Raw genomic sequence first — 19,592 nt, forward strand, 5'->3', positions numbered from 1 at the left:
AAAATGTGCTTTGTGTTCTTAAAGAACCAACTAAAAACTTCAGCAAAGTAAAACAACAATAATAATCAAATCATGTAGTGTTTTTTTAATGTCAGAACAAATATAGAAATATAGAAATACATGTTTTACACTTGGCAGAGTTGACACGACAAGGAGCAACGACTTCGTTAATAGTTAATGAAAACAGTAAGAAAAAAGGGTTAATAATTCTCTACTTACTACTTAATGATATTTACCTATAAATACTGTCATATTAATCATGTGTTAAATAAATCAATTTAAATGATCCATATAAGACAAAAAACATGAGAAATATCAAAACTCGGGTGATAATTTACCTTCCGTTTTTATGTCTTATTCAGAAGAACTGATTTAATATCTGTTTTAATGATAAAACACGCGGCGTTTCAATCTGCTCAAATAGAGACAGCCAGTCCGGCAGATGGCGGTAATGCACCTATAAACTGGTTTGAAAACCACCTCAGGACAGCCGCGTCTAGTCTGCCAATCCAACAGAAGAAGAAGAAGAAGAAGAAGAAGAAGCAGAAGAAGAAGCACCTTAGTGCAAGAGAAGAAGAAGAAGAAAAAGTAGTCACTGTGGACTTTGAAGTTGTTTTACTTTTAAACTCCTCGACACTGAAAACGAACAAACAGGAATATGAAACATTAACGGAGATTTTTTACGTTTATTCTTATTTTCATCGACGTGTTTGGAGGGAGACCGTCTCAGGGAGGGCGTAACGGATGCAACGGTAAGTCAAAGTAGTGTCAGTTAGCTTAGCGGTACCTGTTTACACGCAAGCGGCAACCTCCGGTGTTGAAAAAAAGAAGCCAATGTGAAAGTGCAAAAAACTGCAGTTCCTCGAGTGGCCACTTGAGGCTCTAGAAAAAAAGAAATAACATTACAGCAGTAGGCAAAATGCCAGTTTTTGTCTTTTTTTTTTTCAATGAGAAGCTTTTTGCGCGCTGCATTTGCATTGCAGAGCGCCTCGCGTTTTCCGCTTTGAGCGCCTCGAGTTGAAAAAACGCCCGACGTCATTGGCGTTTTTTCTGATTGTCCAATCGGATGAAAGGAGAGGCGGGGCTTCTGTCAGTTTACAATATAACGGTTAGGTTAATGACAGCTATGATTCGGTGGTTGCCTTAACAAGAGTAGAAAAAAAAGGCGCAGCGAGCTGCTCTTTTTTTCAACTGTTGGCCGTGCGGTGCGGTGAGCGTAACGCGTTATACAGCCTGCAAAACGCGCTCTGTCTGATCGGGCCCTTACAATGCAGTGTTGAATTCTCAGCCCAAACAGCTGAGATCACACTCACACTTAGGATCATGTTAACCTAACGACCCATCCACACCAGAGGGTACTAACGACTCTCCCTGATACTGGGTTCACAGCTCAGGCTTAGGGCCCGATCAGACAGAATGCGTTTTGCAGGCTGTAAAACGCGAGGCGCACCGCACTGCCTTTTCTGTGGAACTAAACACTTGATCAGACGGGGCTTTTTTTCTCCGCTTTTCTGCTTTGAGTTGAAGTTTTTTTTCAACTCGAGGTGCTCAGAGCGTTTCCTCAAAAACTCGCTTCTCATCGAAAACGATGACAAAAAAGCCCCCAGCTGCTAAAACGCGTCCTGTCTGATCGGGCCCTTACCCCTCATTTACCGCGGAAGTCGGAATTTGGAACTGGGAATGACGTCACACCTGAGTTGACCACGTTCCAGTGCGACAAGTCAGATAACCAAGATATGGACCCCTCCAGTAAAACAATTATACATCTGTACAAACCTTCTCCGGTGCTGGGCCTCTTGATCCTCCCACTAAAGAGTTTGTGGGCTGAACTTTAGACACTTTTGAACTTTAATTGTCAGTGGTCAGAGAGGACTCAGGCCTCACCTGACCCTTGGCCTAGGGTCTTTTTAGACACGACATTGACAAACCCAGCCAAATCTCGGTTCTCCAGACCCCTAAGGAAGCAACCTTTCAGAAGACAAAGGGGTTAAAATGGCAATAACACTCATACCTCTCAAGTCACGCCTGGGATGGGAGTCATGGACCCACAAACCAGGGATTAACACACACACACTGAAAAGACTGTAGTGATAAGAAGGACTGAAGAAACCTCAGACAGAACGAAGGGAACCAACAAGAACTGAATGACAATGATTGGCTCTCCTGTGTTTGATCTGTCTCTCCTCTCTCTCGTCTTAACATACACACGCACGCACACGCACACGCACGCATGCATGCACACACACGCACACACACGCACACCTCCTCCTCCCTCCTGCTCTCACTCTGAAAAACAGATGTCAGTCGTACATTTGAGAGCATTCCTGTGTGCGCTCCGAGTTACTCTCTGATCAGTTCTGAATCGAGGTGAACTCGCGGTCCAATCATTCAGTAATCAAGTTCATGTTATTCAATTTTCCCAGTAAAATGGTTCAATTCCCGCTTCTCCACATTACATTTTGACTCCGATATGAAAATACCTGTGTGGTCACACTGCCCCCCAGTGGACGTGATCAATATGTCTGTGACTTAATACTCCGGCTGTCTTAATTAAAACAAACTATTTCTTTTAGTTTGATAAAGTTAGATCTTGGAAATAGTCAATTAGGAATTTGATGCAACATGTAATAGCCTATAATGTTTCTGAATCCTGTTTGCTGCAGTTATTTGTGTGTTCATGATTATGCTTTTGTTTCATTCAGTGCGTGTGCTAATGACTGTTGACAGGGATAAAGAATATGTGACTCTTGCACAAAGAACATGTAAACAATTAACTTTGTGATTGTAGAGGAAAATTATTTATTTAGAGACAAAGAAAGTTTTGGGCGGTCAGACGAGGGCCGGAGACCCCGCCCACTAAGTGATGAGTCACGACACTGATAAAACCACAAGCTTGCTTTGGTCCGATCTTTTGTCCTCATCTTAGCTAATTCTTTTTCGACCACCAAAGTCACGCATATCATTATATAGTATCCAGCTCAGCGAAGCAAGCCTGGTTCACATTCCTTTTTCCGCATCAGTCAGGCTTGCTTCTATAGTTTGAAAGTATTATCGCTCGGCCGGCGAGATTACTTTGAAGTTATCATAACGAGTTAATTAAGGAGTTTAGTCCCCCTTCGGCTTTTCACCACCAGCATTGAACGCGGGACCAGTGTGTTGAACCAGGCAGTTAACCAGAGACTTCTACCGATCCACTGTGGTGGTGTCAGCTAAAGAACCCGCCAGCCTTGCATCCATCAAGACTTCCTTTTCCCGCGTGATTTACTCGTTATTAACGGGTCGTACCTTTGCCCAAACATCAACATCATGATGCAGATTTGTAAGAAGTAAAAATGTATTCAGTTCATGAGTTCACTTGTAATAAAACCGAGAGTCCGCTCTCCTGCTGTCAGTCGTCTGCTTCCAGAAGTTACCGCGACACGGAGGCTCATACGTGTTGTTTATGTGTTGTTGACATGTTGTTTACATGTTGTTTACATGTTCTTTATGTTTTTACGTGTTGTTTACGTGTGAAATTTTTTTGGTGATGTTTGCATGTTGGTTACGTGTTGTTCAGGTTTTGCCTGTGTTTGCATGCTGTTTACATGGTTTTAAGTGTTGTTTACGCGTTTTTCTAAGTATTGTTTTCATGCTGTTTACGTGTTGTTTACATGTTTGTTTTTTGTGTTGTTTGCATGCTGTTTGTGTTGTTCACATGTTTTTAAGTGTTTGCACGCTGTCTATGTGTTTTTAAAGTATTGTTTACATGTTTTTAAAGTGCTGTTTACGTGTTGTTTCGTGTTTCATGAATGTTTACATGTAAACACTGATCATGTGTATCATTGACATGTTTGTTGGTGTTTCACATGAGTACGATCCTCTATCTGTGTTCCAGGATGCGACTTCTCTCCTCACCATGGAGACGTCAGCAGAACCAGGACACACTTTCAGTCAGCAGGTAACACAAGCGGTGGTTCAGGGACCCTCAGAGGGCCGACAGGGTGCCTGGGCAGGGTCAGGTCACTTTTTCACAATCATTTAAACACACCTTTGAACTCTTGAATGCAGTCTCAACACATAGAGGAACTCTTACTCCTTGAGTTTAAGAAGCACTCCTCTTCCTTCTTTCCTAATACCCCTCTCCCTCCTTCTTGTCCTCCTCCTCCCTCCTCTCCTCTTCTCTCCTTCCATCCTCTCCTTGTCTCCCCTCCCCTATTCATCTCCTCCTCAGTGCTGCAGCTGTGACAGCTCCTCGACCAGCTGTTGGTGTGTGGACTGTAATGAAGCTCTGTGTGAAGCCTGCCTGTCGGCTCATCGCAGAGTGACGATCACTAGATCTCACCGGATCCTCAACCAGCCGCCGGCGGGTCAGAGACTCTACTGATGCTATATTTTATTTAGTTAAGTCTAAATATCACAAACCTCACAGGTTATAGTCACATGAAGTGTGTGACAACATGACAGAAAGGATCCCTACAGAGATAGACCTTTTTGTTACAGAGGAAGATGATTGTTTTAACCACACACAGACGTTACATCGCTCTCTGCACACACACCAGACTCCATTCAGAAAAACACTGATTTTAGCTCACAGAACACAGGAGCTTCTTAGTGACCTCTGCCTTTACCAGTACGTTTGTTTGTGTTCATTCGGTTACACAAATATTGTGTTGAATCCAAACGTCTCATTTAAACACTAAAGTCACAGAATAACAAACACAGTAACAGATTAAGGCAGCAGAGCAGCACCCCCTCTCGTGAGCTTAAATCAGTGTTTTCATCAATGGAGTCTGGTGTGTGTGCAGAGAGCGATGTAACGTCTGTGTGTGGTTAAAACAATCATCTTCCTCTGTAACAAAAAGGTCTATCTCTGTAGGGATCCTTTCTGTCATGTAGTCTCACACTCTGAGCCTCTGGAGACGGGAGACGCTCTGTTGCCTCTTCAGTGTCTCTGAGCTGCTGTGAGGATCAATAAAGCTTTATCTTATCAGACTTCCTCTGTGTCTGCTCTCTGTGACCAGGAGCCGCCGCGACTCCACCCACCAAGTTCTGCAGACTCCACCCCTCTGAGCCGCTCAAACTCTTCTGCTTCACCTGCAAGAAACTCACCTGCAGAGACTGTCAGCTCATCACTCACATGAACCACAGGTACGCTGACTCCGCCCACCTCGTAGGAGGCAGGTTTTTGGTACTCACTCGCTTGTTTCTGCTTAAGATCTTTGGAGAAACACTGAATTTTAAGGTGAAGCTCTTTTATACAGTGATTACAGGAGACCTCCGAACCATGGAGCTAACAGAAGGGAAAAGGAATGCTAACAAGCTAAACAAGCTAAGCACCTACAAATGAGCTGAGCTAGTGTTCGCAGCAGCTCTGACCGTTGTCTGAAAGTGTCTTTGTGCTCTGGCTCTGTCTCTCCTCTGTCTGATCCACTGAGGTTAAACAGCTGAACTATCAGAGTGAGCTTTTATATATATGACCCCATGTCATGTTCCTTATCTAATGCATACACATTTCCAGCACCAGGCCAACACGACCCGAGCCAGTCCAAGTCTCCCACCTCACTGAGAACAGTCAGACCCCAACGTCTGATAAGAGCTGATTTCAGCCAACGCAGTCGGCACAGCTTTCTTTAACACGATGCCTCCTCCTCCCTCTCTTCTCTCTCCTCCCTCTCTCCCCGCCATCCTCCTCCTCCCCTCTCAGGTATATGTTTGTCAGTGAAGCGTTGGTCAGTCTGAAGAAGCAGATGGAGATCTTGGTTCAGCCAATCAGAGTGCAGAGAGACACCGTGAGGCGGAGCCTGCAGAACATGGAGATCAGGTACAGAAAGAGAGGAGAAGTGATTCCAGAGAAACAGAAACAGGAAGCTTCTCGTGTCTCTGCGCCTCCTCTGCAGCAGGAGTCATGTTTCGGTCTCCGGGCTGACCTCCAACAAAAGGACCGAGAGAAACTCCTCCACATCCTGGAATGTGGGGGTTTCAATGACGGTCAGAGGTCGTGTAACGGCTGTGTGGATATAACACCTTTAGTGGTGTCCTGGGGCCTTTCCCTAACCACTCTCCCTACGCACTTTCACTCCGTCAGCGCGCTCACATGGAGGCTCCGCCACAATGACTTTAATGACCTGATGGGCGTCTGTTTCACACCCAGGGTCCAGGGCGCTTCAGCCTCCGTGTGTGCCTCCCAGTTTTCCCTGTGAGCGGTCTGATGTTACAGCGTCCTCCATCTGTCATCACACAGAACTTAGATATGAAACAAAGTTTTCTCTTTACATCTGTGAGCGTCCTCCGCAGACAGCCGCGCTGTGGACGTAATCTCACTTTGAAGGACAGTTAGATAAACTCTGCATATTAATGAAACTCAAACCAAGAGCACGAAGGCTGAGCAGAAGGAGATGGCAAATGTTTGCTGGACTGACTTTAGTCTGGTGGATCGTCTCTATCCACGGCCCAGGTGTTCAAAAGTAATCAGATTAAAGCTGTCGGCTTGGATCACATCTTGAGAAAGCGTTGTTCAAAAGAGAAATGGGATTAGATCAGGTGATCGTTTTGCTCTGGATCAAACCTCCAGTTTGTGTTCAGACTGTGAAAACTGTGATCCAAACATCAGGAGGATCCTGATCCAGCAGAGGGAGGACTCAGGCTGACTTCAGGAGATGAATGTGATCAAACATTTTACAGTGTAGTTTAGACCAGGGGCTCCCAAACTTTTCCATGCCAAGGCCCCCCAAACAGCATTAGCTTCTGGCTGGGGACCCCCAAACCCACAGACGATGCTACAAAATATGTAAAGAAACAACTTTTAGAATGTATTTTCTTACTGTTATTCACTCTTCAATAATAGCAGATACGTCCTGGGCCAATCCGTCGGCTCACGGTGTTATCAGAGAGTGGGACAGCGTCGATTTTTTTGGCAGCATCCTCACCAAGCAATTCTCGGACAATGTCTTTGGTAGCTGGTAGAATCAAATCCTCTCCAATTGTGTGAGGCATTTTTCTGTATTGCTGTAAAGCCATACTTAATGTATGCTGCCTCATATTTTCGGATTTTAGTTGGCCATGAGTTCTTAAGTTTTTTTGCAGCAGAGTCCTCCATGGCAGGGCTGTTGGTCTGCTCCTTCGGTCTATTTGTTGTCAAAAACCTGTCCATTTTGCGCTAGCTAGCTACACGCAAGCTTGAGGAGCAGAGCAGCTTGATAACAACCACCAGGTCTACACAGATTATGACGTCGTCATGCCGTCGTCATGCCGTCGTCATGCTGTCGTCATGCCAAATTTGCAGCTGAATTTGATTTTTTTTTTGTCTTATCTTCCCTCCAATTTTCTGAGCCCCCCCCTTGCGCCCCCTGGCGGCCCCCACTTTTAAAACCACTGGCTTAGACTGTGGACATTTATTAGTGTATCTCTACAGTGACCGAGGAGATAAAGTAGACATTAGGGTTCTAAAAAATAAAGTATTTTATCTTCATAAAAGAAAGAATCCACCAAACAGCATCAACATCAAACATTAGATGTTTCATTTAAAGCAGCTGTGGGGAACGCTCATTGTGCTGATTGTGGCGCCCCCTGTGGACAAAGTATGTACTGTGTAGTCTCATTTAGAGCTCTGCTAATCTGGAAAGGTCTGGATCTGGATCAGGTCCAGTCCAGTAGGTATGCTGATCCCCAGTATTATACAGGCCCCGGGGCTGAATTCTGAAAGACCGGAGTATTGATAATCTTGTGACGTTATCGGTTCTGCTGTCAGAACTGGAGAAATGAAGAAAATACACTTCTGTTTGTTATCGCTACAAAAACGTTATCTTGCACTTTAATGTCACCGACCGTTTCTAATTTGCAATGAGATTAAGACATCCGTCTGTGATGCATATTCCCAATCAGAAGAGACGATGCTCGTTGCCACAGCAACACTTCTGCCTGTAAAGGTGGAAACACAGCGATCTGTGCAAACAGCTGTCTGAGTGCTTCAGTCTAAACATCGCTGTTTCTTTTGCTGTGAATAATTATTTTACATTTCAGAAAATAAAGCAATCTTAAATTCTTAATTTCTTTTGTTTTTCTGTTAAAAAATAATAAAAAGAACCGATAAGGAGACCGTTAAAGAACCGGATCATTGTCGATAGAGTAGTAATACCGTTAAAATCTGAATGATGCCCATCCCCAGCCAACAGGAAGCTGGATTATGTGATCCTGGAGGGGAGAAAATGGGATTTCTAAATCTGGTTCTGATCCAGGTTAAATGTTTTAGCCTGGTCCTGGCTTGAGTCATGATGTTTACACGGAGCATAAGAAAGCTGTTTGTTCATCTCCCTGTTTACACGATCAAACAGGATTAAGGTTTCCGATCGTCTGTCTGCAGGTGTTTCATAATGTTCTGAACACACAGAGGCTGGTCCCAAACCAGATCCGGTGTTCACATACCACAGGTTCCTTGTTTTGATCCGAGTCCTCCTGGTAACACATCCAGGTTTCTGTCAACACATAACCCGATACGAAGCAGATCCTAGCAGGAAACTGTGAACACCTCCTTCCTGTGCGTTGTTATGTTTCAGGCTGCAGGACATCGTTGAGAGCGAGGATCATCTGACGACTCAGCTGCAGAACTCGTACAGAGTCCTCGCTGAGCAGATGCAGAAGAGGATGCAGGACATCCTGAATAACGTCAAGGTAAAACATGGAGCAACCTTCTACAGCGGGTTTACTACCTGTCTGCTGTTTGACCACATTAGAACAGACTCTGTTAGTGTCGCATGTTCAGCTGTGGAGTCAACATGTTTTCAGTGGGTCCTGATGTGTGCTTGAAAAAAGGAGTTGTGGCAAAAAGTCGATGCTGTGCTTTTATTTTGAAGGGGTACATGGGTATCCTTTGATGTGCGTGTCAGACGTGTCCCTCGCATAGATCAGACGTGTCCCTCGCGTCCCTCGCATAGATCAGACGTGTCCCTCACAGAGATCAGACTTGTCCCTCGCATAGATCAGACGTGTCCCTCGCGTCCCTCGCATAGATCAGACATGTCCCTCGCGTCCCTCGCATAGATCAGACGTGTCCCTCGCGTCCCTAGCATAGATCAGACGTGTCCCTCACAGAGATCAGACGTGTCCCTCACAGAGATCAGACGTGTCCCTCGCGTCCCTCGCATAGATCAGGCGTGTCCCTCGCGTCCCTAGCATAGATCAGACGTGTCCCTCACAGAGATCAGACGTGTCCCTCACAGAGATCAGACGTGTCCCTCGCGTCCCTCGCATAGATCAGACATGTCCCTCGCGTCCCTCGCATAGATCAGACGTGTCCCTCGCATAGATCAGACGTGTCCCTCGCATAGATCAGACGTGTCCCTCGCGTCCCTCGCATAGATCAGACATGTCCCTCGCATAGATCAGACGTGTCCCTCGCATAGATCAGACGTGTCCCTCGCGTCCCTCGCATAGATCAGACGTGTCCCTCGCATAGATCAGACGTGTCCCTCGCATAGATCAGACGTGTCCCTCGCGTCCCTCGCATAGATCAGACGTGTCCCTCGCGTCCCTCGCATAGATCAGACGTGTCCCTCGCGTCCCTCGCATAGATCAGACATGTCCCTCGCGTCCCTCGCAGAGATCAGACATGTCCCTCGCGTCCCTCGCATAGATCAGACGTGTCCCTCGCGTCCCTCGCAGAGATCAGACGTGTCCCTCACAGAGATCAGACGTGTCCCTCACAGAGATCAGACGTGTCCCTCGCGTCCCTCGCGTCCCTCGCATAGATCAGACATGTCCCTCGCGTCCCTCGCATAGATCAGACGTGTCCCTCGCGTCCCTCGCATAGATCAGACGTGTCCCTCACAGAGATCAGACGTGTCCCTCACAGAGATCAGACGTGTCCCTCGCGTCCCTCGCATAGATCAGACATGTCCCTCGCGTCCCTCGCATAGATCAGACGTGTCCCTCGCGTCCCTCGCATAGATCAGACATGTCCCTCGCGTCCCTCGCATAGATCAGACGTGTCCCTCGCGTCCCTCGCATAGATCAGACATGTCCCTCGCGTCCCTCGCATAGATCAGACGTGTCCCTCACAGAGATCAGACGTGTCCCTCGCATAGATCAGACGTGTCCCTCGCGTCCCTCGCATAGATCAGACGTGTCCCTCACAGAGATCAGACGTGTCCCTCGCATAGATCAGACGTGTCCCTCGCGTCCCTCGCATAGATCAGACGTGTCCCTCGCGTCCATCGCATAGATCAGACGTGTCCCTCGCATAGATCAGACGTGTCCCTCGCAGAGATCAGACGTGTCCCTCACAGACATGTGTTCATGTTAAACAAGTGCTAAGTGCTGCTCATGGTGATTCATGTTGAGTCTCTCTCTAAAGAACAAAGAGTACGGTCGAGACCTGCTCTGTTTGTAAAGTGTCTGAGATAACTTTGGTTATGACTTGGTGCTATACAAATAATATGTATAGCACCAAGTAATATATGTGTTTGTGTAATATGTGTGTTTGTGTGAGAGCAGGAGGTGAGTGTGTCTGAGATGGAGCGGATTCAGACGAGGATGAAGAAGCTGAAGCAGCTGCAGCAGGATCACCAGTCAGCGACGGAGATTGTAGAAAGAGCCAGAAACAGCAGCGACCTGTCAGAGCTGCTCGGCTACAATGAACAGGTACGTCTGACTCCCTCCTTGTTTTATTTTCCACATCACATCATCAGAGCCTACATGAAGGTCGTCACCAGGTCACCTGAACAGCAAGCACTCATGGAAGACTCATGATTCAATGCTGACTTACAGGAAGAGTCAGAACCAGGAGAGCTGAGGCCCCTCCTCACTACCCAAAATATACAGCTTCAGATGATTAAAGTAAACCTGTCAGAAACACTTGGACATAAATCGAGAGTTACGTATGTAACTACGGTTCTATGAATCCTGGATGACCGCCAGAGGTGGTGCTTTAAAGGTCCCATATTATGCAAAATTCCCTTTGGAATGGTTTCCTAACAATAACATGCACCCCCTGCCCGTCTACAAACCCCCCCGACATGAGAAAAGTCTGTCCTCTCCTCTCTTGCTCCACTTCTCAGAAAATGTGTGCTGAAACAGCCCGATTGCAGCTTTTCCCTACATGACGTCATGAAGGGCAATAACACCTCCTCCAGGTTGGTGACCCCGCCCCAGATTAATGTTTGGTCTGCCCCCTGAAACTTCCTCGCGGGCGCTATTTTGTTCTTCTCGCAAACGCTGCTCCGGTAAAATAAACATGGCGAAGGTACGGGCGAAGCACGGCAGGTGCTCTGTTGTTGGCTGCACAAACGAGCACAGGAGTCTATTTTTACCTCCTTCGTCTGAGGTCATGTTGCTTTACTGTATCGGCCTACCGAGCGTGATAGCCTGTTGAATGTGGTTTTAGCATAGCAGCTAATGTAAGTTACTGTTGGTAACATAGTTTCCTTACACTACGTTAAAACCTGTTACCACTCTACGGCCCGCCGGCGGGCCGTCATCGCGATTACTACAACATTTGACCTGCAGCTACGATGATAACTTCATGTTGCCGCTCGTGTGTCACATCGTTGGAAAGCTACGATCAAGCTCAAGATTCGATTGATATGAACCATTAAAAGATCCAATCACCACAGCGGGTGCAATCAACGGCAACAGAACATAAACAAACATTTACCAAATTGCCGTAACTCACCGATGAAGGCTCGCTGTATTCCACTGATGCATATTATTTTCATAAATTCCCTCCTGGTACATTGCTAAAGGTCCAGATGATATAATCCAGTAAAGTATTTAGTCCAAAAGCATTATTTCATCAGTAAGTATCCACGGATCGCCGTTCATCGTTACTAATCAGCCCTCAGAAATGTCGCATTTCCCCGTGTATTTACTGTAATAACTTCATATTCCCTTTGAAGTGCCGCTCCGTTCCGCTATCAAAGTGGAGGCGAGCTTCTCAGCTTTCTATAGAGGTCTCATTTGATCCAATAGGAGCTTCCATTGCTGATTCTCAGCCTACAATAGCCAACCAGAGTCGGTGTTGAAGGAAGGTGCCTGTCCCTCTTTGACTGAAGGCAGAGCCGGCCAATAGCAACCGAATTAGCGCATGGTACCGGAGCGGGAGGGGCGTGGACAGGCACAGCTCATTATCATTTAAAGCTACAGACACAGAAACAGCTCATTCTCAGTAGAGCTCAGTAGAGGGAGTTACAGGCTGGCTGAAGGCCAGGAACAAACTGGGTGTTTAGGCAACAGACTTCAAATTGACGTTCTGGGACCTCTGAGACCTCTGAGACCGACGTGAACCTGCTGAAAAGGAGTATAATATGCGACCTTTAAGCACTGCATGACACCATATTGCGCATGCACATGTTGAGTAGCTATATCAACAAAGTCACGCGTGACCCCTGATGACCCGGACTAGTCTATATCTTCCGTTGTCACTGGAGGATCTGTTCCTACAGAATCTTCTCGCAACCACCTTGGTATAAGTCATCCAGTGCCTAAACCAGCGCCTCTAGCGGTCAGAAAGGATTCATAGAACCATAGTTACATAAGTAACTCTCGTTCTAGTTCATCCTTCCTGACCGCTAGAGGCGCTGGTTTAAGCACTGGATGAGGGGGTGGCGATGCTCACTCTAAGCTGGAGCTCTCTGGTCTCGTGGGGGACGATGCCTCATAGCCCCCCTCAAAAAAAGTGCCACTAGCATGTGGTGTCCAATGGTGCTGTTTTCAGCTTGTACATATAACATTATTAACTGTATTCACACCTGTGCCTCAAAGTTGTTTAGTCAGACAGACTCTAAACTAACAGACTTATCATAGAGCAGAGACTCTGAACATGTCTGACCTCCGGGGGTTTCTGTCCGCAGGTTCGTGCTCAACTGACGAACCTCTATGATCAGGACTTGTCTCCTCCTCAGACGATGTCTCAGCTGAAGGTCGTCTCTGATAGGATGGCTCTGAAGTCCATTTTGAACTTTGGTAAACTGAAGTGTTTTTGCTGGTTTGTCCATGTTTATACATGTTGTTTGTCTGATTTCAATGTTCTATCTGGTATCTGTAGATTTGAGCTGTTATACATTGTAACGAACGTATTTACTGTCACATTTCTTTGCAATTGTTACTGAAGTGACCAAAGAGTAACAGTGTTGGCTCAAAGAGGGGGGGTCGGAAGGGGGAAAGTCAACTCCATCACAAGATATGTTTGTTATATGGAAATGACACCTCTGGTAACCGTAGTTCCCAGTGCTTTAAGAGGTAGTCATATAGTGCGCACGTTTTATGATGTAATAATCATAAAAGTTTGTTCAGACCAGAAGTGAATTTACTGCCCTGAGATCCACTGAGGAGGAAGTATATGTTTGATATTTGTGTTTCCAGGTGAACTTCAAGTGTTATGGGTCCCCTTCTCTGTCGCCCAAGCCTCTAGTGAGAACACGGCTTCCTCCTCCTCCCAGTCCACAGCCACCTCAGCATCAAAGTCTTTGTCCAGTCAGTTGTCCGCTTCACGTTCAGAGTCCCTAACCCACACCCTCACCTGCACCTCCTCAGCCAGTCTTGCTACCTCCAATTTTCTGGCGAACTCCAGTGAGACATTGGGGGACATGTTGAAAAAACCAAGTCAGCTGGTGCCGCTAAAAAGTACAGTTGAGCCCATTAGTACCTCAGTAATCCTGCAGCCTGTCGTAGCATCTGGCAGTGCACCCAAACTCATCCAACCCTTAGTGGTTTTGAACCAGCAGACTGCCCCCCCTACATACCAGCCTGCTCCTTGCATGCGGACCAACACTCTGACTGTGTACCAGGCGTCCTGCTTTTCTGAGTTACCTTTGCTGCTCAGTCAGAGTAGGTCCTACACCCCACCTGCAATAACTTGGACCAGTAACAGTGAGACTAGCAAAGAAACTGTGGCAAAAGATCAGAAGATCCGTGGCTGTCATCAGCTGCTCCCTGTGGTGGCTACAGGGAACCAGATCTCTGTCAGACCACATCACTCAGCTCTGCAAGACTACAAACAAACACCAGAACACCAACCATTGCCAGCCTACAGACTGACACCAGAACACCAACCATTGCCAGCCTACAGACTGACACCAGAACACCAACCATTGCCAGCCTACAAACAGACACCAGAACACCAACCATTGCCAGCCTACAGACTGACACCAGAACACCAACCATTGCCATCCTCCAAACAAACACCAGAACACCAACCATTGCCATCCTACAAACAAACACCAGAACACCAACCATTGCCATCCTACAAACAAACACCAGAACACCAACCATTGCCATCCTACAAACAAACACCAGAACACCAACCATTGCCAGCCTACAGACTGACACCAGAACACCAACCTTTGCCATCCTACAAACAAACACCAGAACACCAACCATTGCCAGCCTATAAACAAACACCAGAACACCAACTAGTGCATAGTAAAGCCTCTGCTGATATAACAAGCTGCCTTCAGTCGTCGCCCCAGCGACTCGTGTGTGATATCAGCCCCTGCTCCTCCTCTGTGAAACCTCAGCAGCCTAGTCCTGTGGTGAGGGCGGTGGCTGACTCTGCCTGTGATAGCAGCGTACAGCAGGTCACACTGAGGCAGGAGGAGCCTGCAGAGAACGAACCAACCTCCACCGTGTCTGAAGAACCAGAACCTGAAGAGAAGCCACCTACACCAGCAGTATCGGACATAGACACTGAGGAACCAAGCTCAGTGACTGGATGCCCAGACTTCAGTATGAGCCAATGGCAGCCCAGAGTGTCTCTGTACAGACTGCCTCTAGGTCCGTCCCGCCCTGGAAGTCCGCTCCCTGGATTTCGTCTGGTCCCTGGTGATGCTGAAGATGAGATTTACCTGGAAGAAATGAGCGAGGACTCTGAGGTAGGTCACCTGTGAATTATCACATGAACCTTTTTTGTAGTTCATTAATTTGTAGCTTAACTTATTTAGGCTAACATGCTGTAATCATGCTTAACACCAGTTCTTTTAATTTAACCAGTTAGCGATGTTCACCCAGCTGTAATCTCCCAACAGAGAACATTTGAGTTCCTTCAGAATGATAAATAACATACTAGGGTCAGCTACCACCACAGACACAATCTCATTCTGCCGGGAATCTGATGGTCTACTAGCTTTTTAGTAGCTAATAAATAAGCCAAACCATTGTGAGACGTGAGACACAGTGGCTCCATCCACTATCATTTTATCAGATTTGCGTCGCTCGGGGTAACTTTACATCCATGTGCGTCTTTGCATTGAGTCTGTTTGTTATTCTGTGGAAATGATTCTTATCTGAAGATTTGCTCATATGTAGGATAAGTGTTGCACGATCATCAAAATGATTTGTCTCCAAGGTAACTTTAACCCATACAGATGTATTCCTCTCTGCTGTGTCACAGTCCTACAATGATGACATCACAGATGACTTCATAGAGCCGCCGTCATCCCCAGAGTCTCCTCTGACCCTGCAGATCGTCAGCTGCTCTGCCTGCGGATCAGCCAACGCTTCAATAATCTGCTCAGCGTGCGGTCGGGGATACCACAGAGGCTGTCACGTTCCTCCTGTAGGACGGGACATCTGGTGAGAATCAACCCAAGTTATTCATTAACGATCCACCTCAGAATAGATAGAAAACAAATAATGTACTGGGCTGCCAGGAAGCTCCCTTCACACCAAGACTTTTATTCTGAAAAATGAGCAGGAAGTTTAACGCAGTAGTCATGCTGGGATGCAAACAGATCTTTTGAAATAGTTAAATGGGGTAAATGTGTCCTGACTGCCTGTGATGTCGCTTTGCCCCTCTTCTTTGTCTTACAGGAAGGAGTGGAGCTGTTCCCTGTGTCAAGACCTGACAGACCTCTCAGACCCCTACAGCTCTGACAGACCACCTCAGAGTCCCACTCTCAGTCTGCTGGACCAGAGGGTCAGAGTCCCCCCAAACACACACACACACACACACACACACTCACACACACTCACACACACACACACACACACACACACACACACACACTCACACACACACAGCATCAACTAGAGCTCTTTAAATGGATAACTCTGGCATTTTAAACCATAGCTAACACCTTGTTCTAAGTGTGTGTCAACATTATGGAAAGGATTGTTCTAACCACAAACAGACGTTACATCGCTCTCTGCAAACACACCAGACTCCATTGATAAAACAGGTGATTTTAGCTCCCAGAACACAGAAGGAGGACTGATCTACAGCTGCTTTGATCAGTCAGTGTTTTTGTATTATTGCATGTTACACAGATATTATGTGGGATCTAAAGTAACCATATGAACCAGCAAAGTCACAAAATAACACCAACAAACTAACATATTAAGGCCGCAGATAACAAGCAACTCCACTGTTCTGCTAGGTTAAATGACTGTTTTTCTGAATGGAGTCTGGTGTGTGTGCAGAGAGCGATGTAACGTCTGTGTGTGGTTAAAACAATCATCTTCCTCTGTAACAAAAAGGTCTATCTCTGTAGGGATCCTTTCTGTCATGTTGTCACACACTTAGAATAACAACCTGAGCCTGTCGGTGGAAACAACAAGAACTTTTAGTGGACGACCTTTGACCCATCAAGGATTATGTTGCAGCCGTTACAGCCTGTTTCACTGCTGCAGCATGAACACATCTACTGGAGACACTCACACACTTATTGTACTTTGACCCTTTAATGACATCATCTCACTGCTTACTTTCTAGTGTTATTACTATCTGTGTCACATCAGTGTTGATCTCTTGTGTGTTGTGTTCATGTCACAGAGGTGTGAGAGTCTGCTGCTCTACCTGAAGGTTGAAGGCTGCAGTCTGCCCTCTCAGGTTCGTACATTCTCCTCTGGTTTTCTTCTTCTCTTAACCAGCATGAGGTCACTGCTGGACATGTGGATCCTCGTCCAGCAGGGGGAGCTCTACCAGAGGCTGCTGCAGTCTAATCGTGATGGTTATGTTTCCAGTTTGGTCGTGTTCGGTCTCGTCTGAAGTCGATGACGGAGCGTCTTACTCTTCATCGCCCTCCTGCGTATCAAACATCTGCAGAGCTGCTCTACGACATCTGGAGACTCTTCAAAGACGCCGCACAGGTTCAAGTCATATCTGATATTTAACATCAAAAATATTCTGCCAAACCAATTTTTCCTTCCTCTATTGGATCAGTTCAGGACTTCTGGTGTGATCTGCTTCCACCTGTTTACATCCTAAACAAAGGAGATGAACGTGTTCAGATCAGACGCAGCTGTATTTATTCTCACTGTCCTCTCAGGGCTTCCACAGTCGCTTGGTTAAACAATACAGCAGGGTTTGATAAGCTGGATTAAACAAAAATATTTCATCACATTGATGCAAAAGTAAAATAAACATGTAATTTGACTGAGCATCAGCTCTTATCATTCACTCACAGCAGCGACAGCAGAGCTCGAATACAACCACTGAGAATAAAGTCAATGACACAGACACGATTAGAAATCCATGAATCATTCAATCAACAGAAAATCTTTGTTATTTTGTCAATCAGCTGATAGATGGTGTGCGGCCCAATGTGGTGATTTCCACTTCCTGTTGTCTTGTTTCCAGGACGACGGCGCAGTAAACAAACTGCAGGAGAGTTTTCAGAACAGAGTGACGGAAACATTCAGCTCCGGTCTTCATCCTGCAGTCCTGAATCTACCGAGCAGCAGCAGACACACACACACCCTGATGTCACCTGGAGGAGAGGGGGAGGAGGAAGTAAAGGGGCCAAAGGTCACATCACAGGAAGAGGAAGTGGACATCAGGGATTCCAGACTGAATGAGATGAAGAAGAGGCTGAGGAAGTTTATGGACCTGACCGCATCGCCGAGAGCCAAGAGGAGGAAGACAGACACATGACCCTGCCTCGGGTCACATCATCTCTGACCCCCCCACAACCACAAGTGTTGTCATCACTCAGGGTTTCTGGGAGCTGTAGTTCAGACAGTGTTGAGCCTCTAATCTGAATGTTGTTTGATGACAGCAGAGATGTGAGAATATTGCAGACTTTAAAACACAAAAAATGTATTATTTTTTAATTAAAAACATGCTTTAAACTACATACATGTTTTCTTTCAGTTGATGCAGAAACTTTATTGAAAATGACTCCGCTGAACAGACGCTGAGTGTTTCTATCAGATGTTTTCTTGTCTGTTATTTTGTTATATTTGGTTCTGTATTTATACTCAAAGTATCTTCTGTAATAAATAACCATCGATGTAAAAACACTTGTTTTTCATCAGCAGTGACGCTCGTGGTCACAGCAGGCTGAGCAGGTTCATCCACGTTAGCTGAGGCACAAGACTTCATGTTAGACACACAACAGCTACAAAGAGACACACAACAACTACAGAGACACAAAGAGACACAAAACAACTACAGAGACACAAAGAGACACAAAACAACCTCAGAGACACACAACAACTACAGAGACACACAACAACTACAGAGACACAAAGAGACACACAACAACTACAGAGACACAAAGAGACACACAACAACTACAGAGACACAAAGAGACACACAACAACTACAGAGACACAAAGAGACACACAACAACTACAGAGACACAAAGAGACACAAAACAACTACAGAGACACAAAGAGACACAAAACAACCACAGAGACAAAACAACTACAGGGACACAACAACTACAGAGACACAAAGAGACACAAAACAACCACAGAGACAAAACAACTACAGAGACACAAAACAACTACAGAGACACAAAACAACTACAGAGACACAAAGAGACACAAAACAACTACAGAGACACAAAGAGACACAAAACAACCACAGAGACAAAACAACTACAGGGACACACAACAACTACAGAGACACAAAGAGACACAACTACAGAGACACAAAGAGACACAACTACAGAGACACAAAACAACTACAGAGACACAAAGAGACACACAACAACTACAGAGACACAAAGAGACACAAAACAACTACAGAGACACAAAGAGACACACAACAACTACAGAGACACAAAGAGACACAAAACAACCACAGAGACACAAAACAACCACAGAGACACAAAACAACTACAGAGACACAAAACAACCACAGAGACACACAACTACAGAGACACAAAGAGACACAAAACAACTACAGAGACACAAAACAACTACAGAGACACAAAACAACCTCAGAGACTCAAAGAGACACAAAACAACTACAGAGACACAAAACAACTACAGAGACACAAACAGACACAAAACAACTACAGAGACACAAAGACACAAAACAACTACAGAGATACAAAGAGACACAAAACTACAGAGACACAAAACAACCACAGAGACACACAACAACTACAGAGACACAAAGAGACACAACTACAGAGACACAAAACAACTACAGAGACACAAAGAGACACACAACAACTACAGAGACACAAACAGACACAAAACAACCACAGAGACACAAAGACACAAAACAACTACAGAGATACAAAGAGACACAAAACTACAGAGACACAAAACAACCACAGAGACACACAACAACTACAGAGACACAAAGAGACACACAACAACTACAGAGACACAAAGAGACACACAACAACTACAGAGACACAAACAGACACAAAACAACCACAGAGACACAA

The 19,592-nt window shown here is 45.8% G+C and overlaps 1 protein-coding gene across 1 annotated transcript; it reads left to right on the forward strand.

Annotated features, from left to right (window-relative positions):
* The first annotated feature begins 546 nt into the window (after nucleotides 1-546).
* trim33l (tripartite motif containing 33, like) lies at nucleotides 547-18,190 on the forward strand. Its single transcript, XM_069656459.1, has 14 exons — nucleotides 547-752; nucleotides 3,875-3,937; nucleotides 4,211-4,346; nucleotides 5,001-5,127; nucleotides 5,684-6,175; nucleotides 8,532-8,646; nucleotides 10,468-10,614; nucleotides 12,822-12,933; nucleotides 13,333-14,840; nucleotides 15,359-15,540; nucleotides 15,778-15,883; nucleotides 16,739-16,795; nucleotides 16,930-17,055; nucleotides 17,546-18,190. Exons 2-14 carry the CDS (start codon nucleotides 3,896-3,898, stop codon nucleotides 17,837-17,839), a joined length of 3,444 nt encoding a protein of 1,147 aa, XP_069512560.1. The 5' UTR covers nucleotides 547-752; nucleotides 3,875-3,895; the 3' UTR covers nucleotides 17,840-18,190.
* Nucleotides 18,191-19,592: the final 1,402 nt, after the last annotated feature.

Source organism: Semicossyphus pulcher, unplaced genomic scaffold, assembly GCF_022749685.1.
Source record: "Semicossyphus pulcher isolate SPU_LCO1_2020_fin unplaced genomic scaffold, fSemPul1.0.p SCAF_9, whole genome shotgun sequence".
Classification (NCBI taxonomy): domain Eukaryota; kingdom Metazoa; phylum Chordata; class Actinopteri; order Labriformes; family Labridae; genus Semicossyphus; species Semicossyphus pulcher.

Excerpts from the sequence above, each read along its gene's own strand:
- trim33l (XM_069656459.1), top strand. The coding sequence starts at position 3,896 with ATGGAGACGTCAGCAGAACCAGGACACACTTTCAGTCAGCAG. Across the intron at positions 4,347-5,000 it reads CCTCAACCAGCCGCCGGCGG|GAGCCGCCGCGACTCCACCC; the intron begins GTCAGAGACTCT and ends CTCTGTGACCAG. Across the intron at positions 15,884-16,738 it reads TCAGTCTGCTGGACCAGAGG|AGGTGTGAGAGTCTGCTGCT; the intron begins GTCAGAGTCCCC and ends TTCATGTCACAG.